Source organism: Chinchilla lanigera, unplaced genomic scaffold, assembly GCF_000276665.1.
Source record: "Chinchilla lanigera isolate Chin_1 unplaced genomic scaffold, ChiLan1.0 scaffold00023, whole genome shotgun sequence".
NCBI classification, from domain to species: Eukaryota; Metazoa; Chordata; class Mammalia; order Rodentia; family Chinchillidae; genus Chinchilla; species Chinchilla lanigera.
In genome coordinates, this window is record NW_004955424.1 from 22,559,831 (window position 1) to 22,584,976 (window position 25,146).

The window sequence follows — 25,146 nt, forward strand, 5'->3', positions numbered from 1 at the left end:
CAGGCAGGAAGCTCGCCAGCCGGAAGACTGGTGCTCCCCGCCCGAGGCTCCCTGTGCGCCGGAAGTTCTCCGTCCGGGGAATGACGAGGTCGGGAATGAGTCGCCGGTCGGAAGACCCCAAAAGACTGGCGCTCCCCGCCCAAGGCTCCCCGTGCGCCGGGGGCCCACCCTCCGGGAGCCAGCAGGCAGGAAGCTAGCCAGCCAGAAGCCTATTATACTTTCTTTAATTTGTAGAGGAGCCACCTGATTTTTTTTTTTGTCTTTTTGAGACATGGTTTCACTGTGCAGCTTAGGCTGCTCTGGAACCTGCAGTGATCCTCCTGCCTCAGCCTCTTGAGTGCTAGGATTACAGGTGTGCCACCACACCCAGCTTGAATGTTCTTTTATTCTTCTAGAAATTCCCCCATAGTCAAGTATTTGTTAACTGGCAAGCTAATTTGTCTCATCTGATTTTTCTTGCCGTTGGGTATAGCCAAGCTTTTAGTTCCTTCCTCTTGCACAGTTGAACTCTAGAGTTCCTCTTAGTAATCTGTTTTCTGAAATAGACTACCTGTCAGTCAGTGAGGCATGGTGATAAGTTTGTTAACTGAATACTCTCACAAATTGCTAGTCCTATCTTTGGCTTAGGGATATATCATCCTACTTTGGTGGCTGCTAGATATTGTTGAATGCATTATCCTTTTCTCTCTTAGCATACATTCTTAACTTGAAAAATCTCCCTTATTGGACATTCCACTTAATAGTAGCTTTCATTTGTTTAGTGTACCCATTCATATTTTTCTCCAGAAGTTTGTGATATATTAGGAGAAAGGCACAAAGGAAGTAATGCTTTTTTTTCTTTTTTTTGGTACCTGGAATTGAACTCAAGATCTTGTGCTTGCCAGGCAGGCCCTGTGCCACTGAGCTATATCACCAGCAAAAAACTAATCTTAACCTATATAATAAATAATAATTGTTATCTAGAATGTTTTCTTCATATCTTCCTATCTGCATAGTGAGCGGTTTTCTTTTTCATATTTTGATATTTAATTTTTTAATCTTAATTCAGTATCTTTTGTTGTTGTTTTTTTAAATTTAGTATCTTTATGGTCAATTTCAGTTCGATAATTTCAGGCAGCCAGATAGGTTTGATTTATCTAAGAGGTAGTTATTCTCTAATTATTAAAAAGGTACTTCTTTTGAAGTAGATAATATCCATCAATTCTTGGTCTAGAGCTGTTCATCACCTGTTGGGAAGATATCTCTTATCTGCACATCTTTGTGAGGAGAATGGTTGGGATTTTTTGTTTTTGTTGTTCTGTTTTGTTTTTTGAGGCAGGGTTCACTGTATTGTTCAGGCTGGCTTTGAACTCATGGAGCTCCTTCTGATTCAGCCTCCTGAGTGCTGGAATTACAGGGATGTGCCAGCATGCCTGTTTATTTGCTCATCTTTTGAGAGTTTTTATTCAGTTTTTCTACATGTTTTAGTGAGAACATTCATTTTGTCATCTCACAGTTAAAATATAAATTTGAGTACTAATTTTGTAAGCATGTCTTTTTTGGGTAAATACACAAAGGGGATTGTTTTATTAGTGTAACTTACTAGAAACCATTGAAACATTGTTCTGCTGATTATTTTATATGTTGACTTTATTCCTTTGTAGCTTTCCTTGGAGTTGTCCTACTGTTTACCCAACTTAGTTATTAAACATCACATATTGTTAGCTGCTTTATATTTTAGAATCAGTACAGTTGCTTTTAAAATTTGCTCATTAACTGAGAAAATTTCCAAGGCTTTTTATCTCTTACTATTTTATAATGGAACAATAAAAATTTGCTATTTATGTAGGTAGGTAGGTAGGTACTGGGGATTGAACTTAGGACCTTGTGCTTGCCAGGCAGGTGCGCTTGTGCTGCTGAGCTATATCCTGGGCCCAGAAATTTCCTTTTTAATACTTTATAAAAAATTGAAACTTTATGGTATTTGATTTTAAGACTTTTAATCTGATCAGTTACCTCATTTGACAAGCAAATTTTAGAGATGTCATCATGTGTTTCTTCTTTAGCTGTGTGGTATGGACCAGTTTTGGGGCATTGCCTTACGAGCACAGTCTGGCGATGTGAGTCGAGCAGCTATTCAGTATATTAACTCCTATTATATTAACGGTGAGTGATTTTTGAAGTAATATCTCATAAATAACTTCTGTATGAGAATATTTTATTAAACTTCAGTTCATTGTATTTTCACTAATACTGCTAAATAGTATAAGATTAAAATACATTTTTAAACATATGGCTTTTAGGTAAAACGGGTTTGGAGAAGGAGCAAGAATTTATTAGTAAGTGCATGGAAAGTCTTATGATAGCATCTAGCAGTCTTGAACAGGAGTCGCACTCAAGTCTCATGGTCATAGAAAGAGGACTGCTTATGCTGAAGACACACCTGGAGGCATTTAGGAGAAGGTGAGTTTTTAAATACTATACAGTTAGGATGAATTATAATCTTTTTATTACAGCCATGTCCAAATGTATTGTTAAAATAAGATTAAAGTTTTTGTTGAGTGCAGGTAGAAAGCATAATTTACCAAAACTAGAGGGCCACTAATAGACGTAATTTTTATTCAGAATATATACTATTTCAACATGGAACAGGCTATATTGTTTCCAGATAAATACTGGAATTAGACTCGGAGCAAATGTGCATGAATAAGACTCTAGATAGAATTCCATCTCTCAGAAGGTTATAATTATGACCAAAAAAGCAAAAACACCACTATAAAAACAAAAACACTCACCAAGAACATCAGATAATCTTTCAAAGTTGAATCAAGTTGAGTCATTTGTTTCATTTGCTGTTTTTTTTTCTTCCTGGACTAGGAGACAGTATTTTAATTTTGAATTTCCATTTACCATGGAAACATGACCAAAAAAATTCTGTTAATGAATATCTATATAATTAATTTAGACATAACCTGTGTAATACAGAAATAAAGCAAATTAACATTTATGAATATATCAACTGAAATGAAAGGTGAGTAGATAGTTTTAATTAAGCAATTTTATTTGTTAAAATCATTGGTTATGCATAATATAAAAGTACTAAGAACTGTGTTGAAAAATTTTTAAATTTCTTTCAACTTCAGATCTTAGTTTGATATTGGAAATCATACATTTGACATTTATTGACGTTTACTTTAAATGTCAGGGAATATAGAATAAGAAAAGTACTCTACACATTCCTTATAAATAACATGGCTTTATGATTTGAAACATTTGGAAATTGTGAAATTCTTTATTATGATTATGTTTGTAATTTGTAGAAATTCTACTTAAGTAATTTTTTGTGTTTTTAAAGAATGTGTATAAGAACTCTTTTGAGTTTTCCAACTGAAACTTCATGGTGCCTTATAACACTCACCACTTAAAAAAAAAAAAAATTTAACAAATGTGGTGTTACTATTCAGTTAATACAAATCATTGGGGCCGGGGATATAGCTCAGTGGAACAGTGCCTGCCTGGCAAGTGCAAGGTCCTAAGTTCGATTCCTGGTACCCCACTGCCCCCCCCCCCTACAAGTCATTAAATGTTTATTATAAAATTCCAGTATTGCACCACAATATTATATAGAGAGTAAATATCTCCTATAATGGCTGTCTTCCTATGGGAGATAGTTACTGTTAGTGATACAGTGTCAGTTCTACCAAATTTTTTCTCTATTGCAAAGAAAGAAAAAAAAAGGGTCTGTTTTAAACACTTAGAATTTGCAATATTACTAGTACCTAACATTGTAATGGGTACTTACCTTAAAAATATTTAAAAGTATATTTTCTGAGGGTTCAGTAGTGCATTTTATAAATTTAATGAAGTTGGGGATATAGCTCAGTGGCAGAGCACCTGTCTGCTAAGCTCAGGGTCAATACCAAAAAACAAATTTTGCCAGTACCAAAAAAATAAGTAAATAAATTTAATGAGTTTAACCCCTCCAAATCCCTTCTCTCAAATTCACAAATTTTGTTGTAACTAGTGAAACAAATTTATTGTGACAGTTTTCATGTACATCTTTGTGTTTGTTCATGTTTTTATGCTAAAAGTTAATGTTGGTATTAAATTTATATATTCATTTATGAGTAACTGATAAACTAGGACATACGTAAAATGTAATATTAAAAAACTAAAAAAATCTAGATGTTTTCATCCATTGTACAACATCAAATGCTTATCTTAACCTGCTTTGTGCTACTACTAATTTTAAATTGCCTGTTTTATAGACTTAAAATTGTAAAATAATTATCTTATTTATATATTCCTCAAAGGGTTTTCTTTTCAGGAAAAGATACGATTATAATCTTAAACAGTGTTTCTCAGCAAGAAGTGATTTTGTTTCCTTGGGAATAGTAGGTAATAGCTGGAGACACTTGGTTATCACAAGCTTGGGGAAGGGAGTTCTACTGGTATCTGGTGGAGAGAGAACAGGGATGCTGCTGAGCATCCCACAGTGCATGAGATACCTTCCCTCCCCCACATTTCCTAATAACAAAAATTATTGGGTTCAAAATGCCAACAGTGCTGAGATTGAAAACCCTTGGTCTTGAAGTACACAACAGAAAGCATGTTTTAAAATTACTGTTTTCTTCAGTCATAGAATCGAGACTGGGTCACGTCTTAGGAATAAGAAATCCATTTATACTTTTACTTTCCATCTTTGCATTCCAAAGCTGTTGATTAGTTTTAGATTGATTGTCTTTTTATAGTTAAGTTCAGGTTCCTGGATCCTGTCCTTAGCACCCAGAAATGAGTTTAGAGATTGATAACTGTTTAGTGAGTGTCCTGCTAGATGCCTCTTTCCATTGAGATAAGAGTCTGCGTAATTCATTTTAAAATTTCAGCAGTTTTGAAATCAAATACTAAATTCTGTTAGCCTGGTTGACATAATTACTAGAGTATATTCCCATCTGAAAAGTATTTTTGTAGAATACATTTCTTTTAAAAATAGTTTTAATGTCTTTTTCTTCTTCTGAATGTAAGAATGACAGCTGGTTATTCCATTTACTGAATTAATTTTTAGTTGCTTTCCTTATTTCCAAAATCATCTTTTTTATAATAGTTCTTAATGCTATTTTTTTCCTCCAGCGATTTTTTGTGGAGAATATTTTGTTAGGAATAGCTACTACTTTTATTTTAGACCCTGTATTTATACATTTAAGTTTTGTTCAGTGTCGTGGATCTAAATTTAAATTCATAGAGCCGGGCGTGGTGGCACATGCCTGTAATCCCAGCACTCAGGAGGCTGAGGCAGGAGGATCATTGCAAGTTGGAGGCCAGCCAGGGCTACAAAGTGAGCTCAGGGCCAGCCTGAACTACATAGCGAGACCCTGTCTCAAAAAGACCAAAAAAATAAACTTAAATTCAGTACGCTAAATTGGTATGTGCTTGAACCTTCAATGTCCTTTTCCAGTTTATAAAATAGTAAAGACTTCTATAATATTAAAATGATTTAAAATGGTATCCTTCCTTTGTGTGTTTTTGTCTAATTTTAGGTTTGCATATCATCTGAGACAGTGGCAAATTGAAGGCACTGGTATTAGTAGTCATTTGAAAGCCCTGAGTGACAAACAGTCTTTGCCCCTAAGGGTTGTATGCCAGCCAGCTGGACTTCCTGACAAGGTAGTTACTAAATTCTGATTTCTAAATTGATGAGATTTCTCAGTACAATTACCTGATTTTTAAAAATTGGTTGCATCTCATATTTCAGATGACTATTGAAATGTACCCTAGTGACCAGGTAGCAGATCTTAGGGCTGAAGTAACTCACTGGTATGAAAATTTACAGAAAGAACAAATAAATCAGCAAGCTCAGCTTCAGGAGTTTGGCCAAAGCAGCAGAAAGGGAGAGTTTCCTGGTAAGTCAAAAGTTTAAAAAAAATTTTTTTTAAAGATACTATTGTATAGCAACTACCTTAATCCATTTTGTGTTACTGTAATTGTATCCCTCAGGGTGGGTAATTTATTAAAAAATTCTACAGTGAGAAATTCATTTCCCACTGTTACGGATGTTGGGAAGTACAAAATGAATACATTTGCGTTGGTGAGGGCTGTTGTCTGCTTCCAAGATGTTTCCTTGAATGTTGCCCCCTCAGGTGCAGGATATGGAAGGCCAAAAAGAAGTTTTCTCTGTGCAATCCTTCTGTGCAGGCATTAATCCATTCATGAGGGTACTACAGTCCTCGTGACCTGAGCTCCAGCAGAAAGTCCTTTCTCCCAACATTGTTTCATAGAGGATGGAGTTTCAAGAAGAATTTTTGCTGAGGACCAAAGTATCAAAACTGTACAACCAACATTAAACCTTTACATTGAAGGGTACCCAATTATGTCCCCTTTCTTTTAGTACTGTTCATTTCCAGGTTTAAAAAAAAAAATTTCAGGTTTAAAAAAAAAAAATAGTTATTTGCAAACACTTTGTTTCTCAAAAAAAGTTCTATGTAGGTCTTTTGTATAACCATCAAAGAACTTTTGAAGCTGGGTTTGGTGACCTATCATCTTAGTGCTGTGGGGGCTGAGGCAGGAGCAGTGCAAATTTGAGGTCAGCTTGGTGAATTTAGCAACTTAATGAGACCTCCTTTCAAACAGTAAAAATGAAAAAAAATAAGGTGTTGGGGATGTAGTTCAATGTGAAAGTCATGGGCTTGGGTTCCCCTACCAAAACATAAAAGAAAAAACACTTTTGAGAATTTGATAAGTATTTTGAGAATTACTGATAAATTCAGCGATCTCGTTATGCCGTTCAGGCTGGCTTTAACTATGTAGCTGAGGCTGACCTTGAACTCAAGGAAGTCCTTCTGTCTCAGTTACCATTATATTACTTACATTTTATCTAGTAAAATTTTTCTGCCTCTTTGGGGCAGAAGGATCCTTTTTGATGAAGGCTCTCACTGTGTAGCCCACCTACCCACCTGCCTATCTTCCTGCCTTTTCTTTCTTTTCTTTTTTCTTTTTCTTTTTTCTTTTTTTTTTGTTCTTTTTAAGACAAGGTCTCCCTAAATCGTTCAGGCTGGGCTAAAACTTGTGGTCTTCCTGCTTCAGCCTCCTAGAGAGCTGGATTACAAGCATATGCCACCATGCCCACAAAATATCAGATCTTTCTTAAGTATTTGTCTTATATGAAAAACAATTTTTTGTTCCCTATGGAGGCCAGAACTTTTAGCCTCATGAGTGCTAGGCTAGCACTTTACCCCTGGGCTCTACTCAGTCTGTGTGCTACGGAAGTGAGCACAGCCCCTTTTTTGAGACAAGGCCTTGTTAAGATGTCCGGACTGGTTGCAAATTTGTCATCCTTCTGAAAAAAAGGAAACAAAGCTTTGTAAGTAAGGAGGGAAAGAGGTTGAATGGAGGGTAGAGGAAGAGGAAAAAAGAATCAAGGTGTATCACGTACAAGGTGTATCATGTATGATGAATGTGTACCTGAACTGTACCACTAAACTTAATTAGTAAAAAAATAAATTTGCCATCTTTCTACCTCAGCCTCACAAATAGCTAGGATTATAGGTATGCAACACTGCACCCTGCTTGAAGTTTTTTTCTTGAATAGTTAAAAACGTAGTAGAGAATAATGTGGAAAAGTTTCCCTCTTATCTTTATCTTTAAGGTACCTATTTCTTTTTGCCTGATATACATTGTTACTGTTTGATGTCTGTGTGTGTGTGTGTGTGTGTATGTATTATACATGGTAACATTCTGTTTATCCTCTATGTAGATTTTTTATCCTCTTTGCAGTGCTTAATGTTATAGAAAACATTCGTATGTACAGAAAATTGTCTGATTCTTTTTGAGATCTATTTTTTCTGTTGTATGGCGGAACCATGATTTATTTTTCCTGTTCTCTGTTAGTGCATAGTTCAGCTATTTCCATTGTTAGAAATAGCTGTTACACACCAGGTGTGGTGATGCATGCCTGTAATCCCAGCACTCGAGGCTGAAGCAGGAGGATCAGTGCGAATTTGAGATCAGCCTGGGCTACAGAGTGAGTTCAAGGCCAGCCTCCTGAACGACATGGCAAGACTCTGTCTCAAAAAAAAGATAACAAACTGCTATTACAAATAATGCAGAGCATGTCTTTATATATGTTATTTCATATGTATTGATAAGATACATAGGTATGGAATTTCCAGGTCAAAAGATACCTGCTTTTGTTACTCTGAAATGTGTGAAATGAAAAATTATAATTGGAATACGCATATGTCTTATCTTCCAAATGAAGAGCTGTAACATATGTAGAAGCTATTTGTTTGACCTTTCCTAGTAATATCCTTCCCACATCCCTTTAATAATAGCTTCGTTTTTAAAAATATAGTCTTCTATTCTTTATACTTTCATTTTCAGTGTGTGAATTCTTAAACTGTAGTTTTGTGGAACAGATTGGTAATACAACCCTAGTACAGTGAGGGAAACAGTGCAGTCAGTGTTAGATGAGGGGTGGAAGATGACAAGCTCTGAATCTCTTACATGTTGATCTTAGGATGTCAGTGGAAGAGTTCTCGAGTATAGTTCATAGCACAGTCAAGATGTATCTTAAGGCTGTAGTACTGATAAAATACTGGAATATCCAACAAAAATAGTCACAGGTTTTCTTTATGTTCTTTTTCTAAGCACTTCGTGTTCTACCTTAACCCTCAAGAGTGGATCAGTGCAGAATATTTTCTTTAGAATGAAATGAATGTTCTGTGCTCACTGAAAAAGGGCATGAAATAGGAATGTCACTAGCCCTTAATAAAGGCTATTAAGAATCTGGTCCAGGTTCATTCCTAAAGGAGAATAGAATGATGACAGTACGGGTCTTCATCCTTGTAGCCCTCATCTCTGAAGTCACACTGATCAGATTGTCCTCCAAGTCTAATATACAGCAGTGATAATGAGATATCCTTTACTGTGTTCCTGTTGGCTTCTTTAACTCTTTTGTTGATTATCCCATTTTCAGTATTGGTACTCTTCTCGTTGTTGGTCTAACCTTTTGTTTTATGGTTTTTAAAAATTTTTTAAATTTCTTTTTTATTTTTCTTGGGACCAGGAATCGAACTCATGACCTCAGGCCTGCCAGGCAAGCACTTATGCTGCTGAGCTGTATCCCTGGCCCTATGGTTTGTTTTTGAGACAGGATCTTGCTGTGTAGTTCACACTGGCCTTGAACTCATTATATAACCCAGGTTGGCCTCAAACTCACAGCAATCCTCCTGCCTCAGCCTCCTAAGTACTGGGATTCAGGTGTGTGGCACCACTATCCAGCTAACATTTTGTTTTGTTTTGTTTTGTTTTGTTTCATGTTGTTTGTTTTGTTGGAATGTAGTGGGGTATCTTATAGGTTTTTGAGAGAAGGTTGATGAAGTAAGTTTTTGATTGCCTGAATGATTAAAAGTATGTATCTCAGCTTGGCATCGTGAGATGTCTATAGTGTCTGCTTGGAAGAGTTGAGGCAGGAAGATCACTTGAGCCTAGGAATTTGAGTCCAACCTAGCAAATATAGTGAGTCCCTGTCTTGTTGTCCGAGGTATTCTGGAGGCTGAGGCAGGACGATGACTCAACACACAAGAGTTTAGAACCAGCCTTGGCAACATAGTGAGACCTAGTCTTTTAAAGAGAAGATAAAAAATATATCTCTCTCATGTTTTCATATGAAACTAATAATTTGGTTGGATGTAAAATTCTAGGTTGGAACTCATTCTGTTAAATAAGAATTTTTGAGACGTTTGTCCATCAATTGTTCAGCATCTGAACACCATTCTTTTTTTTGGTACTGGAAATCAAACTCAGGACTTCGCACTTGCCAGACAGGCACTATGCTGCTGAGCATATCCCTGCCCCCCTGGATACCATTGTTACTCGTCACATTCAACATATGAGTTTTGGGGGTACACAGATATTCAGACCATAACACATGTCACACACACGAACTATAGGCCTACCTCTTTTCAAATAGAGTTCAGAAGCCTAAATAAAGTACTGTAATAACATCTTACTTCTCTTCTGGGAAAAAAGTTTTACATGTTTAATTAGAGTATTTAATAAAGTAGGAAGCAAATCAACTTTGTATTCTCTTAGCAGTGCATCATCTCCGCAGATGTCTTATTTTAATAGTGCAGAGGTCATAATGATATATTTGATTATTTTAGTAAATTAGAGTGCTCACTTAATTAAAATTTCAGAAGTATAAAAGCTTAGTATAGAGTTTCTATCCATGCAGTAGCCCAAGTTTTTCCTTAATAAATACTCTACAGCTGTTGTGATTTAAATCTAAAGCAACCCCCAAAGTCTCATTCACATATGGGCCTTTTAGAAGGTGATTAGATCATTGGAGTGTTGTATTCATCAGTGGATTAATCCATTGATGAGTTGGTAACTAACTGCTGTTGAGGGTGGGGTCTTGTTGGAAAGTGGGAGTGTGCCTTTGGGGAGGGTGTGTCTCTCTCCCGCATTCTCCCTTCTCTGCTTTCTGGCTGCTAGAGGGTGAGCAGTTTTCCGCAGCACTGCCCTTCTACCGTGCTGTTTCAGTCTTGGAGCCAGCTAACCATAGACAGAATCTTTTAAAAACATGAGCCAAAATAAACCCCTTTTCCTTTCAGTCACGGGTGTTGGGTATTTTGTCCCAGTGATGGAAAGTGACTAATATACAAGCATTGTTTTTCTTCTGATTTGATTGTATACAAAATGATTTGAAGTACATAATGTATAACTTCTATAAGAAAGAACTCAATTTTAATTCGTCAGTAATATGTTGATGAGTAGGAAACTAAAGAAACCAAATGTTCATGGAATTTAAAAAATTGCAGCAGTCTTAATGTGATACAAAACTAACATTTGAATAACTAGAAATGCACAGTGTGTCTGTTTCCTTAATACTGTAGAGATGAAACGGAGTGTGGTGGCACACACCTCCATTCCCAGCACTCAGGAGGCTGAATAGGAGGATTGCCCGGAGTTTAGGCCAACCTAAGCCTCATAATAAGTTCAAGACCAGCCTGAAGTATATTAGTGAGACCCTGCTTCAAAAAACCGTAGCAGAGATGTCAAATACATTTAATTTTCAATGTCTTTTGCCTAAGATTTGAGTAGAATTTTTAAGATTTGATGAAATTATTCTGAAATTATCTGTGCGAATAAATTAAGCATTATTATAAGTTCTGGGAAGAAAACCCAAAAAAATAGTAGTTGAATTTCTGTGCTAGCTGGTAAACATTTTAAACTATAGTAATATGGTTTTGATGAAGGAATTACTAAATAATACAGAATAAATAATTGAGAAACAGTCAATGACTTATTCGATTTGGAAGGAAAAATACTTAGGTTTAAAATGTGTTAGATCTATAGTGTCTGTATTCACAGAATAAAGAAAAATCAGAGCATTGACGAGAATATATAGGATTGAATATTTAACAGTCCATCCTAAGGGCCAATTTCTAGGCTTTACATTAGAAGTAATGGGAAAGAATCAAAGATTTAGCTACACAGAATTATACTTAGGGTAAATTACCAATATGAATTTTAATGGGAAAAACTATTTTCCATTTCTGTTTGAAATATTTTTTTGTAGAATTTTCTGATTTGTATGAAAAGATCATTTAAAAATGTTTTGTGTCATTCTGGAAAGTATTTGTCCTGCCTCACTTATTCTTGAAAGTAGCTGTTTAGTACTCATCCAGAGATTTTTCTGCAGTAACTTAATAAAATTCAACAGTTTTGGTTAACTACTATGGGTTGAGCCCCAAACTTTTTGGTAAATCGCATGCCCAGCACTTTTAAAAAATTTTAGTTTTAAGACAGAGTCTAAGTTGTCCAGGATGACATCAAACTTGAAAATCTCGTTTCATTCTCCTGAATAGCTAGGATTACAAGCAAGCACACTCTGCCTGGCAACAATAAAACTACCTCACCCTTTTTTTCTTTTTGAGTACTGGACATTGACCCCAGGGACTTGATATGCCCATCTGCATCCTCACTTTTTTTTTCTTCTGGAGACAGTCTCCCTTAGTCTCTGTTACCCAGGCTAGTCTTGGACATGTGTTTCTCTTGCCTCTGCCTCCAGTCCTGGCATATAGTTGTTGCACCATCATGTCGAGCTAATATTTTGAAAGTTTAAATTATTCAGCAGGTATTTCATGACTTTGCTACCGTGTTTTGTCTTATTTTGTGTTTTTTGGTACCAGGAATCGAACTCAGAAACTCACACTTGCCCTGCATGTGCTGTGCCACTGAGCTGTATACCTGGCGCCAACTTTGCTGCTGTTTAGAGCAGTTCTTTAAAAGTTCATGCATTGTACAATAATTAATTTGAATGTCTACCTGGTTGTAGTACCTGGAATACATCTATAAACATTTCTACCCTTGGTGGAACTCAGAGGGTTTTTTGGCTTGTTTTGAGGAGAAACACATGTATGATACCAGGTGCAAGTAAGTGCTTGAAATAAAGAGATAGTAGAGTGAAGCGTTAATAGTAAAATGAGGCTTTTTAGATCGAGTAGTTAGGAAGAACCTCATCAGATGAGATACTTGAAGGAAATGATGGAATAAGCCCTGTGAATTCCTGGAGAAGAGCTTCTAGTTCTAGGGATGGGAGCGTACTTTGCTTGGAAGGGCAGGGAGGCGCAATGTCTGAAGCACAGTGAGACAGGAAAGGTGTTGGGAAATGAAGGTAAAGGTACAGGCATTCAAAGGTTAAGATGTAGAAAAAAATTGCCTCTATCTATTGAATTCATTCAAATAAACTATTCTGTTGAATAAATTAATTGCAAAAACTAACAGATCTAGAAGGTCTTTAGCTGATTTTTTCTACCCTGTGAGATTTCAGTTTTTTACTCCATAGAGATGGGTTATTGTCAATATAAGCTATTTTCTTGTGCAGTGAAGGCATTAAGGAATCGGAGTCTTCCACACGTGTTGCTAAGAGAAATGCAGTAGGTTTCAGAAGGGCTCTGTAGTGTTTTTTACTCCAGACATTTTTCATATTGTTAATAAAGAAGTAAGAATTACTTGAATTAGATTCATGATGAAAGAAAACTGTCTGTTGATTTTTACTGTATAAGGCTAACCTCACCAACACAAAACATACAGGAAACTTGCTTAGTACTGTCCCCACTCTTTTCAGAATAATATTTAGGGTTAACATTACAGTAAACCTAATTGTTATACATGTATTTCTGTCAAAAAAAATTTGCTTCTACTTTCTATTGCTTTTAAGGTGGCCTCATGGGACCTGTTAGGATGATTTCATCTGGACATGAATTAACAACAGATTATGATGAAAAAGCACTGCATGAGCTTGGTTTTAAGGATATGCAGGTAAATATATAAATTATAGGTTAGCTGTTAAATGTCAGTAGTTGAAGGTCCAGGTTTTAAGCAGGGTTTTTTTGTGTGTGGGTTTCTTTGTTTGGTTGGTTTTTACTTTTCTTTTTTGAGGCAGGGTTTCACTACATAATGCAAGTAAGCCTTGAACTTGCTTATGTAACTCAGGCTGGCCTCGAAGTTACAAAACCCTCCTGCCTCAGCTTTCCAGGTGCTGGGATCATGGGTGTGAGCCATCACACCCAGTGAAGGTCTAGTTTAAAAATAGTTCTTAATGTTTTTGTTAAAATTGTCCTTGAAGTTATTTTATACTCTGGGTTTACTGTATTTTTAAACCAAAATGTGTAATTTTTTTCCTGTTTCTCCTATTTTTGTAGATGGTATTTGTGTCTTTGGGTGCACCAAGGAGAGAACGGAAAGGGGAAGGCGTTCAGCTGCCTGCATCTTGCCTCCCACCCCCTCAGAAGGACAATATTCCAATGCTTTTGCTTTTACAAGAACCTCATTTAACTACTCTTTTTGATTTATTAGAAATGCTTGCGTCATTTAAACCACCCTCAGGAAAAGTGGCAGTGGATGATAGTGAGGTGACTATACCAGGTTTCACTTCTGTAAATTTTGTTTCACCCTTGTTGAAAGGAAGTATTTTTTCTTGGTAATTTGTTAAAGGGCAGTAAAACCTAGTAACCTGTTTGTTAACTTTTTAAGTTAGATTTGCACCTCGAGAAGAGGTTGCTCTAGACATTTGTGGTCTATTAGTATAAAGACATACTTAAGATTGCGTATAAGATCACGTGACAGTTATTTTTAATCCACTGAATTTTTAAATGCCTTTAAAAATGACTTAGCCTAAGAGCTTGTTTATTTGTGTATCTTATCCAGTAAGTCATAATCTTGAGATTGAATAGCAGGTAAAATTTTAATGCATCAAGTGGTTTTTCCTGTCAGGCCACTCTTTTATTCATTTATTTGTTTGTTTGCTCTTCTCTAAGAATGTTCACCCATTAGAAATACTAACTTGGGTTATTTCAGTTTCTCCATCAGAGTTGTGAAAGACCAAATTTACCTTGAAATTCCAGCTCTAAAATTCCTTTGCCTGCAGTATAGTCAGCCCTCTGTATCCATATTTTCTGCATTTGTGAACTCAACCAACTGAAGGAAAATATTTAGAAAACAAATTGCAATTGTATTAACACATACAGACTTTTTCCTGGTCATCATTCCCTCTTGCCCTGTGTAGTGTTGACTACTTACATAGCAGTTTATATTGTATAGGATAGTGTAAGTAATCTTGAGATGATTTAGAGTACATGTAAGGATGTGCATAGATTCTATGCAATGTTATTTTATGTAAGGGACTTGAGTATCCACAGTTTGGTGTCCATGGAAGGGAGTATACAGAGTTGGAGATGTTCTGGAACCAGTCTCCCACCATCTCTCAGATACTAAGGGATCACTTTCTGCTAGCTGTGGTATAAAATATCATACCAGAAGAACTAACCTTCTTTTTTATAGACCTAGAGAATATTCCATTGCCATCAGAGAGTATATTATGCCACTGAATCATTATGACAGCTTTATTAGAATAAAAAAAAGTCATACTCCAGAAAATGCCAAAGTTGTAGCTTTTATCCATTGCTGTTTATTATGTCTTGGTGATATTTTAATTGCAAAGAAAACAGTGTGTGCTTATTTCCTATACCTTTCTGAAACATCAGTTTATTATTTTGTTAGCATATTATTAAGCTAAGATTAAGCAAATGATAATGGCAAAAATAGTAAAAGTAGTTTGCTTTTTCTCTTAATCTCTGTTCATCTGAGATTGAAAATTAAGGGATAGATTAATAAAATAAGAGACGTGGGAGGCTATACTCTCTTCCGAAGTGGAAAGTCAGGAATTTAATTCAGCAAGTCTTTGTTGTACCTGGACTAGTGACCTGTCAAGACCATATAGATGTTAGTCTTAGAATTTATAGTGGTACCATGGTTCACAAACGTAATTCGTTCTATGATTTTGGAAAAGATGGCCATGTTTCTGTTTGTGTACAAAAGATTATGATCATTGTTGTGTTTGTCACTCAGTGCAAAATTGGGAGACAAAAATTTTCCAAACGCAGACCAAACTGTTTGCAGACAAAAAGTGTTAGTGGAGGGGCTGGGGATTTAGCTCAGCAGTATAGCGCCTGCCCAGCAAGCACAAGGTTGTGAGTTCGATCCCCGGTACCGGGGGTGGGGGGTGGGGGTGGAGTGTTAGTGGGGGAAAAAAAAAAGTGTTAGTGACCCAAGGTACCACTGTATTTGAGTGGGCTGAGGAAACAGTTTCACCTCCATTAGAAGTTTCCCAGCTAGACCTCTGTAAGTATTAAGAAGGCCCTGATTTAGTACCTAGTACCGTCAGAAAAGAAAGACAAGTTTCCAGAAAAATACAAATTGAAAAAAGAATCACAATTTTTACATAACTATATTTTTAATACATTTTACTTATCAATAACAAATATTTTATTTGCCACTTGTACAAGAGACTAGAAAATTACCAAGTTAATCGTTTTTATATAAAAGTTTGATTTTTTTTTTTCTTTGTTTAAATCTGTCTTGCTAAAGCAACTGTTCTTACTTATATAGAGCTTAAGATGTGAAGAACTCCATCTTCATGCAGAAAATCTGTCTAGGCGTGTCTGGGAACTGCTGATGCTTCTTCCCACATGTCCTAACATGCTGATGGCATTCCAGAATATCTCAGATGAGCAGGTGAGCCTACAACCTTTTACTCCCCTGGAGGATGTCACTGGTTTACTTCATACTCAGATTTTGTGTTCACCTGTTAACTCATACCCATAGTAAGTTTGAATGTAATTTTTACACACTGAGTAGGCAAAAAGTATCAGTTCATTTCACTGTATTTTTTTTTTTTTCCTGGCTCCTCCTAGCTCTTGTTTGACTGTACACTTATTTAGTGAGGTTTTTCTAAATATTCTTTAGAAAATAAAGATTTGCCTTTTTATTAGGGTTTTAAAATTTATTACCGTACATTTGAATATTGCTTTTTGGGGGAGGGGGTGTGTTTTTTGAGACAGGGTCTCGCTATGCAGTTCAGGCTGACCTTGAGCTCACTTTGTAGCCCAGTCTGGCCTCAGACTCACAATGATCTTCCTGCCTCAGCCTCCCGAATACTGGGGTTACTGGCGTGTGCCACCACTCCCAGCTTGCTTTGATATTTTTGTGGGGGGATTCTTTTTCGTTTTTGAGACAGAGCCTTGACATCTGCTGCAGGCTGTCCTTTTTAACTCACTATGTACTATAGGCTGACCTTGAACTTATGGCAGTCCTCCTGTATCAGCTTCCAGAGTCCTGGGATTATAGGTGTGCACCACCATGCCCAGCTATTATTGCTTTGTTTTTGATGATACAGAGTAATGTTTTTTAAAAAAATACATTATGCCAGGCATTTTGACACTCACCTGTAATCCTAGTACTTGGGAGGCTGAGCCATGAGGATTTAGGGTACTTAGTGAGTTCAACCACAGCCTGAACTACATAAGGAGACCCTGTCTCAAACCTTTCCTCCCCCAAGGAAGAAGGAAAAGAAAATGCATTAAGGTAAAATGACATGTATCAGTGCTTATTTTAGATGTTTATAAAAGTCAGCTGATGGAATTAGGGGAAAATGGAACCAATTTAATACATGTTTAGTAATTTTACCCTATAGACATTACTTAACTTATTGGGTCAGATGTCCTTCTAAAGGTATCTTTAAAATTAAAGATTATTTGTAAAAGCTATATAATAGGAGATTTCTTGCCAAACATGGTGGTGCACATCCATAATCCTAGCAATTAGGAGGATGAGGTAGGAGGGGGCCATAAGTTCAAGGCCAGCCTGGGCTACACAGTGAGACCTTGTCTCAAAATTGGGTGAGTGAGTGATTTCTTATTGGAGCTCTTCAAAAGAATTCCTATAAAATGAATGAAAAAACAAATGTCTTAATGTTAGTCTACTTAATGTTATCTGTAGTGTTGGACACTGTCATGACATTTCAGATGTCTTATCTTCAAATGATTTGGATTTGAAAAAGATGGGCTGTACAAAATGGGGACCAATCATGGTGTCTTATGCCTGTAATCCTAGCACTCTGAAGGCTGAGGCAGAAGATTCACTGCCCACAAATTTGAGGCCAGCCTGAACTACATAGTGAAACTGTCTCAAAACACCAAGAAAAAGCACAAAGAAAATGGGGAACACTGACGCAGTAGCTCCAGTAATAACATTTCAAAAATGCATGTTGAATGTGAAATAACATTATTTCATAAAGTAAAAGGACGTAGGAATGGTTCAAAATTCATATTTTCCTATACTGCTGATTGTATACTTCATTGGTTTTGTTTTAATAAAATGTAATGAGTAATTGGTGTTTTAAGCATGCTGATTGTATCAGTTATATAATCGATCTTCTTATATTTGAATATATTACTAAATATATGTAGTATATGTGTTTTTATACAGTGTTGGTTTCTGCAGTTTTTCTTTTCAGGGTCCTGTTAGGAATTTGTCTTAAGAAGCTTATGTTTTTCTTTTTTTAATTTAAGAGTAATGATGGACTTAATTGGAAGGAACTTCTCAAAATTAAGAGTGCACATAAACTTTTATATGCTCTGGAAATTATTGAAGCACTGGGAAAACCTAACAGAAGAATAAGGAGAGAGTCAACGGTAATTGTGGTTCCATTATTTTCCTTAAATGTTTATATTTTCTCTGACACAAAATTCCTGAGTATATTTTTTCCTTGTAGAGTTATTTATTTTTCTGCTATCTCTCTTATTATTTTTGTTTGTTTCTCACAGGGAAGTTATAGTGACCTTTATCCAGATTCAGATGATTCCAGTGAGGATCAAGTGGAAAATAGTAAAAATTCCTGGAGTTGCAAGGTTTGCTAATAAGTTTTTTGTGATTTATTGATACAGATAATTTGTGGTTGGGCATGGTGGTACAGGCCTATAATCCCAGCATTCAGGAGGCTGAGGCAGGAGGACTGCCACGAGTTCAGGGCCAGCCTGAACTACATAGTGAGACTCTCTCTCAAAAAAGAGAAAAAAGTAGTTACTTTCTTCTTGTTGCTGAGACACAATACTCAACACCCAAAGTGAAAGGGGGAAAGGTTTATTTAGCTCACAGTTTGTAGAGGTTTCAGTCCATAATCAGCTGGCTCTAAGGCACGATAGCACATGCAGTAGGGCAATGATTCTTGGCGATAGAAGACAGCAAAGACCAGCAAGCAAGGAAAAGAGAAAGAAGCCTGTTTCTGTCCCTTATGTTATATCTGTTCTACCTGGATTAGGCCAGTGCCATTCCATTTAGTGGACTGATCCAACAATGACCCACCCTTAATCTCAGCCCTACACTACAAATCAATCACACACTCTAGATTCAGCCTCTGAAAAAGTCCTGTGACCACATGAGGCTTTGGGGAGGGAGGACATGTAAGAACATGTACATTTTTGGAAAATGAGATTGTCTTAAGTTGTCATTATTTTTCAGACCTATTTACTTTTAAACCATAGTTTTATAATCTTATTTTACTATAAATAATAGAAAAATTGAGATTATGTGATCATTTATGGCTTCTCTTTTCAGCAATGACACTATGATCTCCAGCCCCACCTGAAATACTGTGTTATGAGATCCCAGTGTTTAAGATTAAATGCCTGATACCATATGAAGCTATATTTATAGACTTTTTTTATAGACTTTTGAAAGAATCTTTTTAAAAAGATTACTGTATTATTTAGCTGCTTTTCTCTTAACATTACCCTCAAATTGCTTACAGTTTGTTGCTGCTGGAGGGCTTCAACAGTTACTAGAAATCTTTAATTCCGGAATTCTAGAACCTAAAGAACAGGAATCATGGGCTGTGGTAAGTGAAAAGTGACTGTTTTAGTTATCATACTTACCTCATTTGAAGCACTTCCATTTCCATCAGCAAATATAGCCTTTGCTATATATTTCATAATAATAGAAGAGAGTCAGGAGCTGGGGATAGCTCAGCGGCACAAGTGCCTTTGCTGGCAAGCACAAGGTCCTGAGTTTGATTTCCGGTACTCCCCCTGCCCCCAATAAAATAGAGCCTGGCATATAGTAGAAATTTTTTTAAATATGCAGTTTAATTAATTCTTGATAAATAGCTCTTTGTGTCAGTTGTGTTAAAAATGCTTTTATTTGTGATACTATGAATTGAACCCAGGGAGCACTGAGCCACGTCCCCTGCTCTTATTAAATAGTATGTATGTATGTATGAGACAGTGTCTCACTGTGTAGCCCAAGTTGGCTTCCAACTCTTGATCCCCTAGCCTTAGCCTCCCAAGTGTTGAGATTTGTAATGAACCACCACACCCAACCTATTGTGTTAAAAATTCTTCAGGGCTGAAATATTTTATTAATATTTTGGATTCTCATATTAGAGAAATCGCATGATACTTAAGCTGTGTGTCTGATTTGTTTGGGTTAACATATGGTCTCAGTGTGCATCCCTTTGCCTACAGATAAGTGAATTTTATCCTTTTTAATGGCAGAGTAGTACACTTCATTATATATAAATACAACATTATATTATTGATTCATCTGTTGATGGGCATGTAGGCTGCTTCCAAGATTTAGCTATTATGAGTTGTTCTGCTATAAACATGGATATTCAAGTATCACTGTAATATATTGTCTTTAATTCTTTTGGATATATACCTTGAAGGGGAATACTTTAGTTGAATGGAATTTCTATTTTTGATTTTTGAGGTATCTCCATACTGTTTACATAGCAGTTGTACTACTTTTCTTTCCTAACAACAATGTATAAGGGTTCTTTTTCCACTGCAGCCTCACCACCACTTGTTATCATTTGATTTCTTCATGATATTAAGTGCTAAATTTAATTACTTTGACCTATGACTAATTTATAAATACGTTTTATATGTTGATTAAATTACGAATTAGTGTTTATATGGTCTGTTCTGCTGCTTTAAAAAAAAAAATCAGTGTATATCTCAAATTGCCTGAAAGCATTTTTTCCTGTTCCATTCTGTTTTGACTCTTTCTTCTTTGATATGAAGTAATAGCCAAAAAATTTTCCAGACCATTATGTGAGCTTCAGTGAGATATAGAACTCACAAGTAAACTTTTGAAATTTTTATAGCAGTTGGAAATTGTTGGAATATGTGTGTGTGTCTGTGTGTGTGCATGTTTGTCATTTCTGGAAATACAGCAATACCAAGTCAATGCATAGAATAGACAGAAGCAGCTCTTATTTTTCCCTCCTGCAAATACCCGTGTAATGTATTGTCTTGGAAGAAAGGACATACCAGATGTTATATCTGTAGGAGACCCTACACTTGATCTTAGCCAAAGAAACCAAGTGATGCTGTGGTATTTTTTAAGTATTGATTCTCAAAAGAAATTTAAAACTGGTACTTTATCACTATTAATTTGAAGAAGTCCTGTTCTGTAGTATTAGGAAAATCAAATTGCTTGTACAATTTTATATAATAATCGATAAAACCACACTGTCTAGGATTGAACTAAATGTGGAGGAGATCAACATTATCAAACATTCCATGCAAGTATTAATTTTTTTAGTACTTGATCTTTACAATTTTCTTGGAGTATAGGAGTTCTGCATCAAAAATTTGCCACCAAATCATTTATAAGCCAGGCGTAGTGGCACATACCTGTAATCCCAGCACTGAGAAGGCTAAGGCAGGAGGACTGTCACGAGTTCGAGGCCAGCCTGAATTACAGAGCCAAGACCATGTCTAAAATATAAAAGATAATTTTGAAAACATTGCTATATCTCAGTGGTGGCAAATCTATGGCCTAGTTGCCATAGCAGGCTGTTTGTTATCACTGAAGGCTCTAAAAAGTTTCAACATCTTTGCTATACACTAGCCTTTGCTTAATTTTACCACAACTATTTTGTGTTTTGTCTTGCTTTGAGACAGGGTCTTGTTATGTAGTTTAGGCTAGCCTCAAACTCTTGGTGATCCTCCTGTGTCAGCCTCCTGAGTGCAGGTTACAAGTGCATGCGACCATCCACAGCCAGATTTCTTTTTACTGAAGTTATTTTTTGTTGTCATGTTAATAGCACAATAGAAATTATGTTTATAAACTGCTCTAAGTTTAGTTATGAATAAAGCATTCATGTAATCATATGCTAAAGATTTTTCTCTCTCTCTTTTGAGATGATGGGTATTTTTGTTATGTATAACTAAAGAGAAATTAGTTCACTTTTATATCGGACACATGGTAGCTTCACAGTACCTGAGGTGCCAGAGAAGAAAGACATCTCTAAAATACACACTGATTTCTGGTCAGCTGATGCCCTCTGTTTATATCTCTCTTAGTATTATGAAGTATTTGTAAATTTAAGATCATCCTTATTACTTAACCAACTTTTTTTTTCTTTTTTTTAACTTTAAGAAATAAAAGAAGGGAAACATATTAACAAACAGACAGCCATTTACAAAATAGCATAAAAACAGTACAAACAAAACAGAGTTACAGACAGAGTTGTAGGAAATTAACCATGGTTGTTGTATTACTTATTGATATCTTCAAAGTGGTTTCTCAAGAAAATAGAGACATACAAGATTGATGAAACAAGTAATCATTAACTGTTCCTTTCTGTAGAGCAATAGAAGACAGTAGTACAACTACGTGAGCTATCCTGTATATACATACTTACATAATTTCCCCTTCTTTCCCTTCTCTTTTTCCACACCCCAGTTGCCCTTCACTTTTGAGAATTTTCCTTTTGTTTCACATTGTCTGTCATACCTCCTAGTTTTTATTCACTCTTTCAGGTCTTACACTAGTGAGACAATACAATGCTTACACATGCAGGTCTGATTTATTGCACTTATGAGTATGGTCTCTAGTTGTGACTATTTACCAATAAAAGCCTCGAGTTTATTTTTCTTTATAGCTGAGTAATATCCCATTATATAAAAGTACCACAATTTTTTTATCCAGTCCTCAGTGGATGGCCATTTGGGTTGCTTCCACAGTTTAGCAATTACAAATTGCACTGCTGTGAACATGGGTGTACATATATCACTGTGATATGATGTTTTCAGATCTTCTGGGAAAATACCCAGAAGAGGAATAGCTGGGTTGAATGGGACCTCTAGATCTAGTTTGCTGAGTCTCCAAACTAATTTCCACAGTGGTTTCACCAGTCTGCATTCCCATCAGCAGTGGAGAAAAGTCCCTGTTGCTCCACAGTCTCGCCAGCATTTGTTATTGGTTGATTTCTGAATGCTAGCCATTCTTACTGGGGTGAGATGAAATCTCAATGTTATTTTAATTTGCATTTCTCGAATGACTAATGATGTTGAACATTTTCTCATGTATTTATTTGCCATTTGGATTTCTTTATCTGAGAAGTGTGTATTCATCTCAGCTGCCCGTTTTTGGATTGGGTCTTTGAATTTGAGGGGGCTGATGTTTTTTAATTCTTTATATGTTCTAGATAGAAGATGTTTTCTGAGAGACAGTCAGCTAAAATTTTTTCCCAGTTTATGGGTTTCTTTTTACTCTTGGTGATTTCTTTAGATGTGCAGAAACTTTTCAGTGGGATGAGATCCCAGTTGTTGATTCTTTCAAGTGTTTCACGTGCAGTTTGGTTTTTGTTCATGAACTCTCTGCTTACCCCTATGTCTTCAAGGTTTTTACCTACTTTCTCTTCCAATAGATTTAGTGTTTCTGTTTTAATATTGAGATAGGTGATCCATTTTGACTTGACTTTGGTGCATAATGATCGACTTGGGTCTATTTTCAGTCTTTGGCAGGTGGCAAGCCAATTTTTCCAGCACCATTTATTAAAGAGGCTATCGTTCTTCCAGTGAGTATGTTTGTGGTTGTGGCTGTTTCTTCCAGTCTGTTCCATTGATCCTCAGGTCTGTTTTTTAGCCAGTACCAGGTTGATTTTATTACGGTAGCTTTATAGTATAATTTCAGGTCAGGGATTGTGATTCCTCCTGACTTGTCCTTGTTGCCCAGGATTGCTTTTGGTATTCTAGGTCTCTTCTGATTTCAGATGAATTTAAGGCATGTTTTCTCGAGATCTGTGAGGTAGCTAATGGTAGTTTAATGGGAATTGCATTGAATCTGTGCAACAATTTTGGTACTATGGCCATTTTCACGATGTTGTTTCTTCCTATCCATGAGCAAGGGATATTTTTCCATTTACTGAGATGCTCTTCGATCTCTTTTTTCAGAGTACTGTAGTTTTCATTGAATAGATCTTTTACTTCTTTTGTTAGATTGATTCCTAAATATTTCAATTTCTTGGACGCTATTGTGAAAGGTATGGTTTCCTTACTTTCTGTCTCAGTCTGTTTGTTGTTTGTGTATGGGAATGCTGTTGACTTTCTTTCCAGCTACACTGCTGAATTTGTTGATTAATTCAAGGAGTTTTCTTGTGGAGTTTTTGGGGTCTTTCGTGTAAAGAATCATGTCATCTGCAAGTAGTGATAGTTTTACTTCTTCCTTTCCTATCCTTATTCATTTCATTTCTCTCTCTTCTCTAATTGCTCTGGCTAATGGTTCCAGAACTATGTTGAACAGGAGTGGTGACAGTGGATATCCTTGTCTTGTTCCCAATTTTAAAGTAAAAGCTTTAAAAATAAATAAATAAATAAATAAATAAGTAAAAGCTTTCAGTTTTTGTCCGTTTAGTATGATGTTGGTTTGTCATAGATGGCTTTGATCAGGTTGAGGTAAAGACCATGTATTCCTGTTTTCTGTAGAGTTTTTATCATGAATGCATGTTGGACTTTGTCGAAAGCTTTTTCTGCATCTATTGAGATAATCATATGGTTTTTATCTTTGGCTGTATTGATATGGCATATAACATTTATTGATTTGCAAATATTGAACCATCCCTGTGTTCCTGGAATTAATCTGACTTGGTCATGGTGTATGATTTTCTTGATGATTCGCTGCATTCAGTTTGCCAGTATTTTATTGAGTATCTTTACATCTACATTCATTAGGGAGATTGGTCTGTAGTTCTCTTTCTTGGTTGGGTGTTTCTCTGGTTTTGGTATCAGTGTAATACTTGCCTCCAGAAATGAGTTAGGGAGAATTGCTCCCTCTTCAATTTCATTAAAGAGTTTAAGGAGTGTTGGTATTAAATCTTTGAATTTCTTGTAAAATTCTGCTGTGAATCCATCAGGGCCTGGGCTTTATTTTGTCAGTAAGTTTTTAATCACATTTTCAATCTCATTAATTGGTATTGGGTTGTTTAGGATTTCTATATCTTCTTGACTCAACCTTGGTAGTTCATACATATCTAGGAACCTGTCCATTTCTTCTGAGTTTTCTATCCTATGGGAGTAAAGATTTTCAAAGTAGGCGTTAACGATCTTCTGAATTCCTGTAGAATCTTTAGTAATTTCATCCTTTTTATTCCTTACTGCATGAATTTGCATTCTTTCTTTTTTTGATAAGGTTGGCTAGGGATTTATCAATTTTATTTCTTCTTTGAAAGAATCAGCTCTTTGATTCATTTATTTTTTGAAGTGTTTTCTTCATCTCAATTACATTAATTTCTGCCCTGATCCTTATAATCTCCTCCCTTTTTTGGGCTTTGGCTTTGACTTGTTCTTCTTTTTCCAAAAGTTTGAGGTGCAGCATTAGGCTATTTATTTGTTCTCTTTCTATTTTCCTTATGTGTGAGTTCACCACTATAAATTTACCTCAGAGGGGGGCTGGGGATTTAGCTCAGTGGCAAAAGCGCCTGCTTGGCAAGCGCAGGTCGTGAGTTCAGTTCCCGGTACCGGAGAAAAACCAAAAAAA

General features: G+C 36.1%; 1 protein-coding gene across 4 annotated transcripts in view; it reads left to right on the top strand.

Moving 5' to 3' along the window:
- Positions 1 to 25,146, top strand: part of Usp34 (ubiquitin specific peptidase 34) — a 255,653-nt gene that overhangs the window by 125,539 nt on the left and 104,968 nt on the right. For all 4 annotated transcript variants that reach the window (XM_013514603.1, XM_005385744.2, XM_013514604.1 and 1 more), the window contains 10 exons: positions 2,046 to 2,145; positions 2,283 to 2,442; positions 5,517 to 5,643; positions 5,732 to 5,879; positions 13,202 to 13,302; positions 13,686 to 13,895; positions 15,931 to 16,056; positions 17,892 to 18,014; positions 18,147 to 18,230; positions 19,130 to 19,216. In XM_013514603.1, coding sequence (XP_013370057.1) covers positions 2,046 to 2,145; positions 2,283 to 2,442; positions 5,517 to 5,643; positions 5,732 to 5,879; positions 13,202 to 13,302; positions 13,686 to 13,895; positions 15,931 to 16,056; positions 17,892 to 18,014; positions 18,147 to 18,230; positions 19,130 to 19,216 — 1,266 coding nt within the window. The remainder of the gene's footprint in view (positions 1 to 2,045; positions 2,146 to 2,282; positions 2,443 to 5,516; positions 5,644 to 5,731; positions 5,880 to 13,201; positions 13,303 to 13,685; positions 13,896 to 15,930; positions 16,057 to 17,891; positions 18,015 to 18,146; positions 18,231 to 19,129; positions 19,217 to 25,146) is intronic.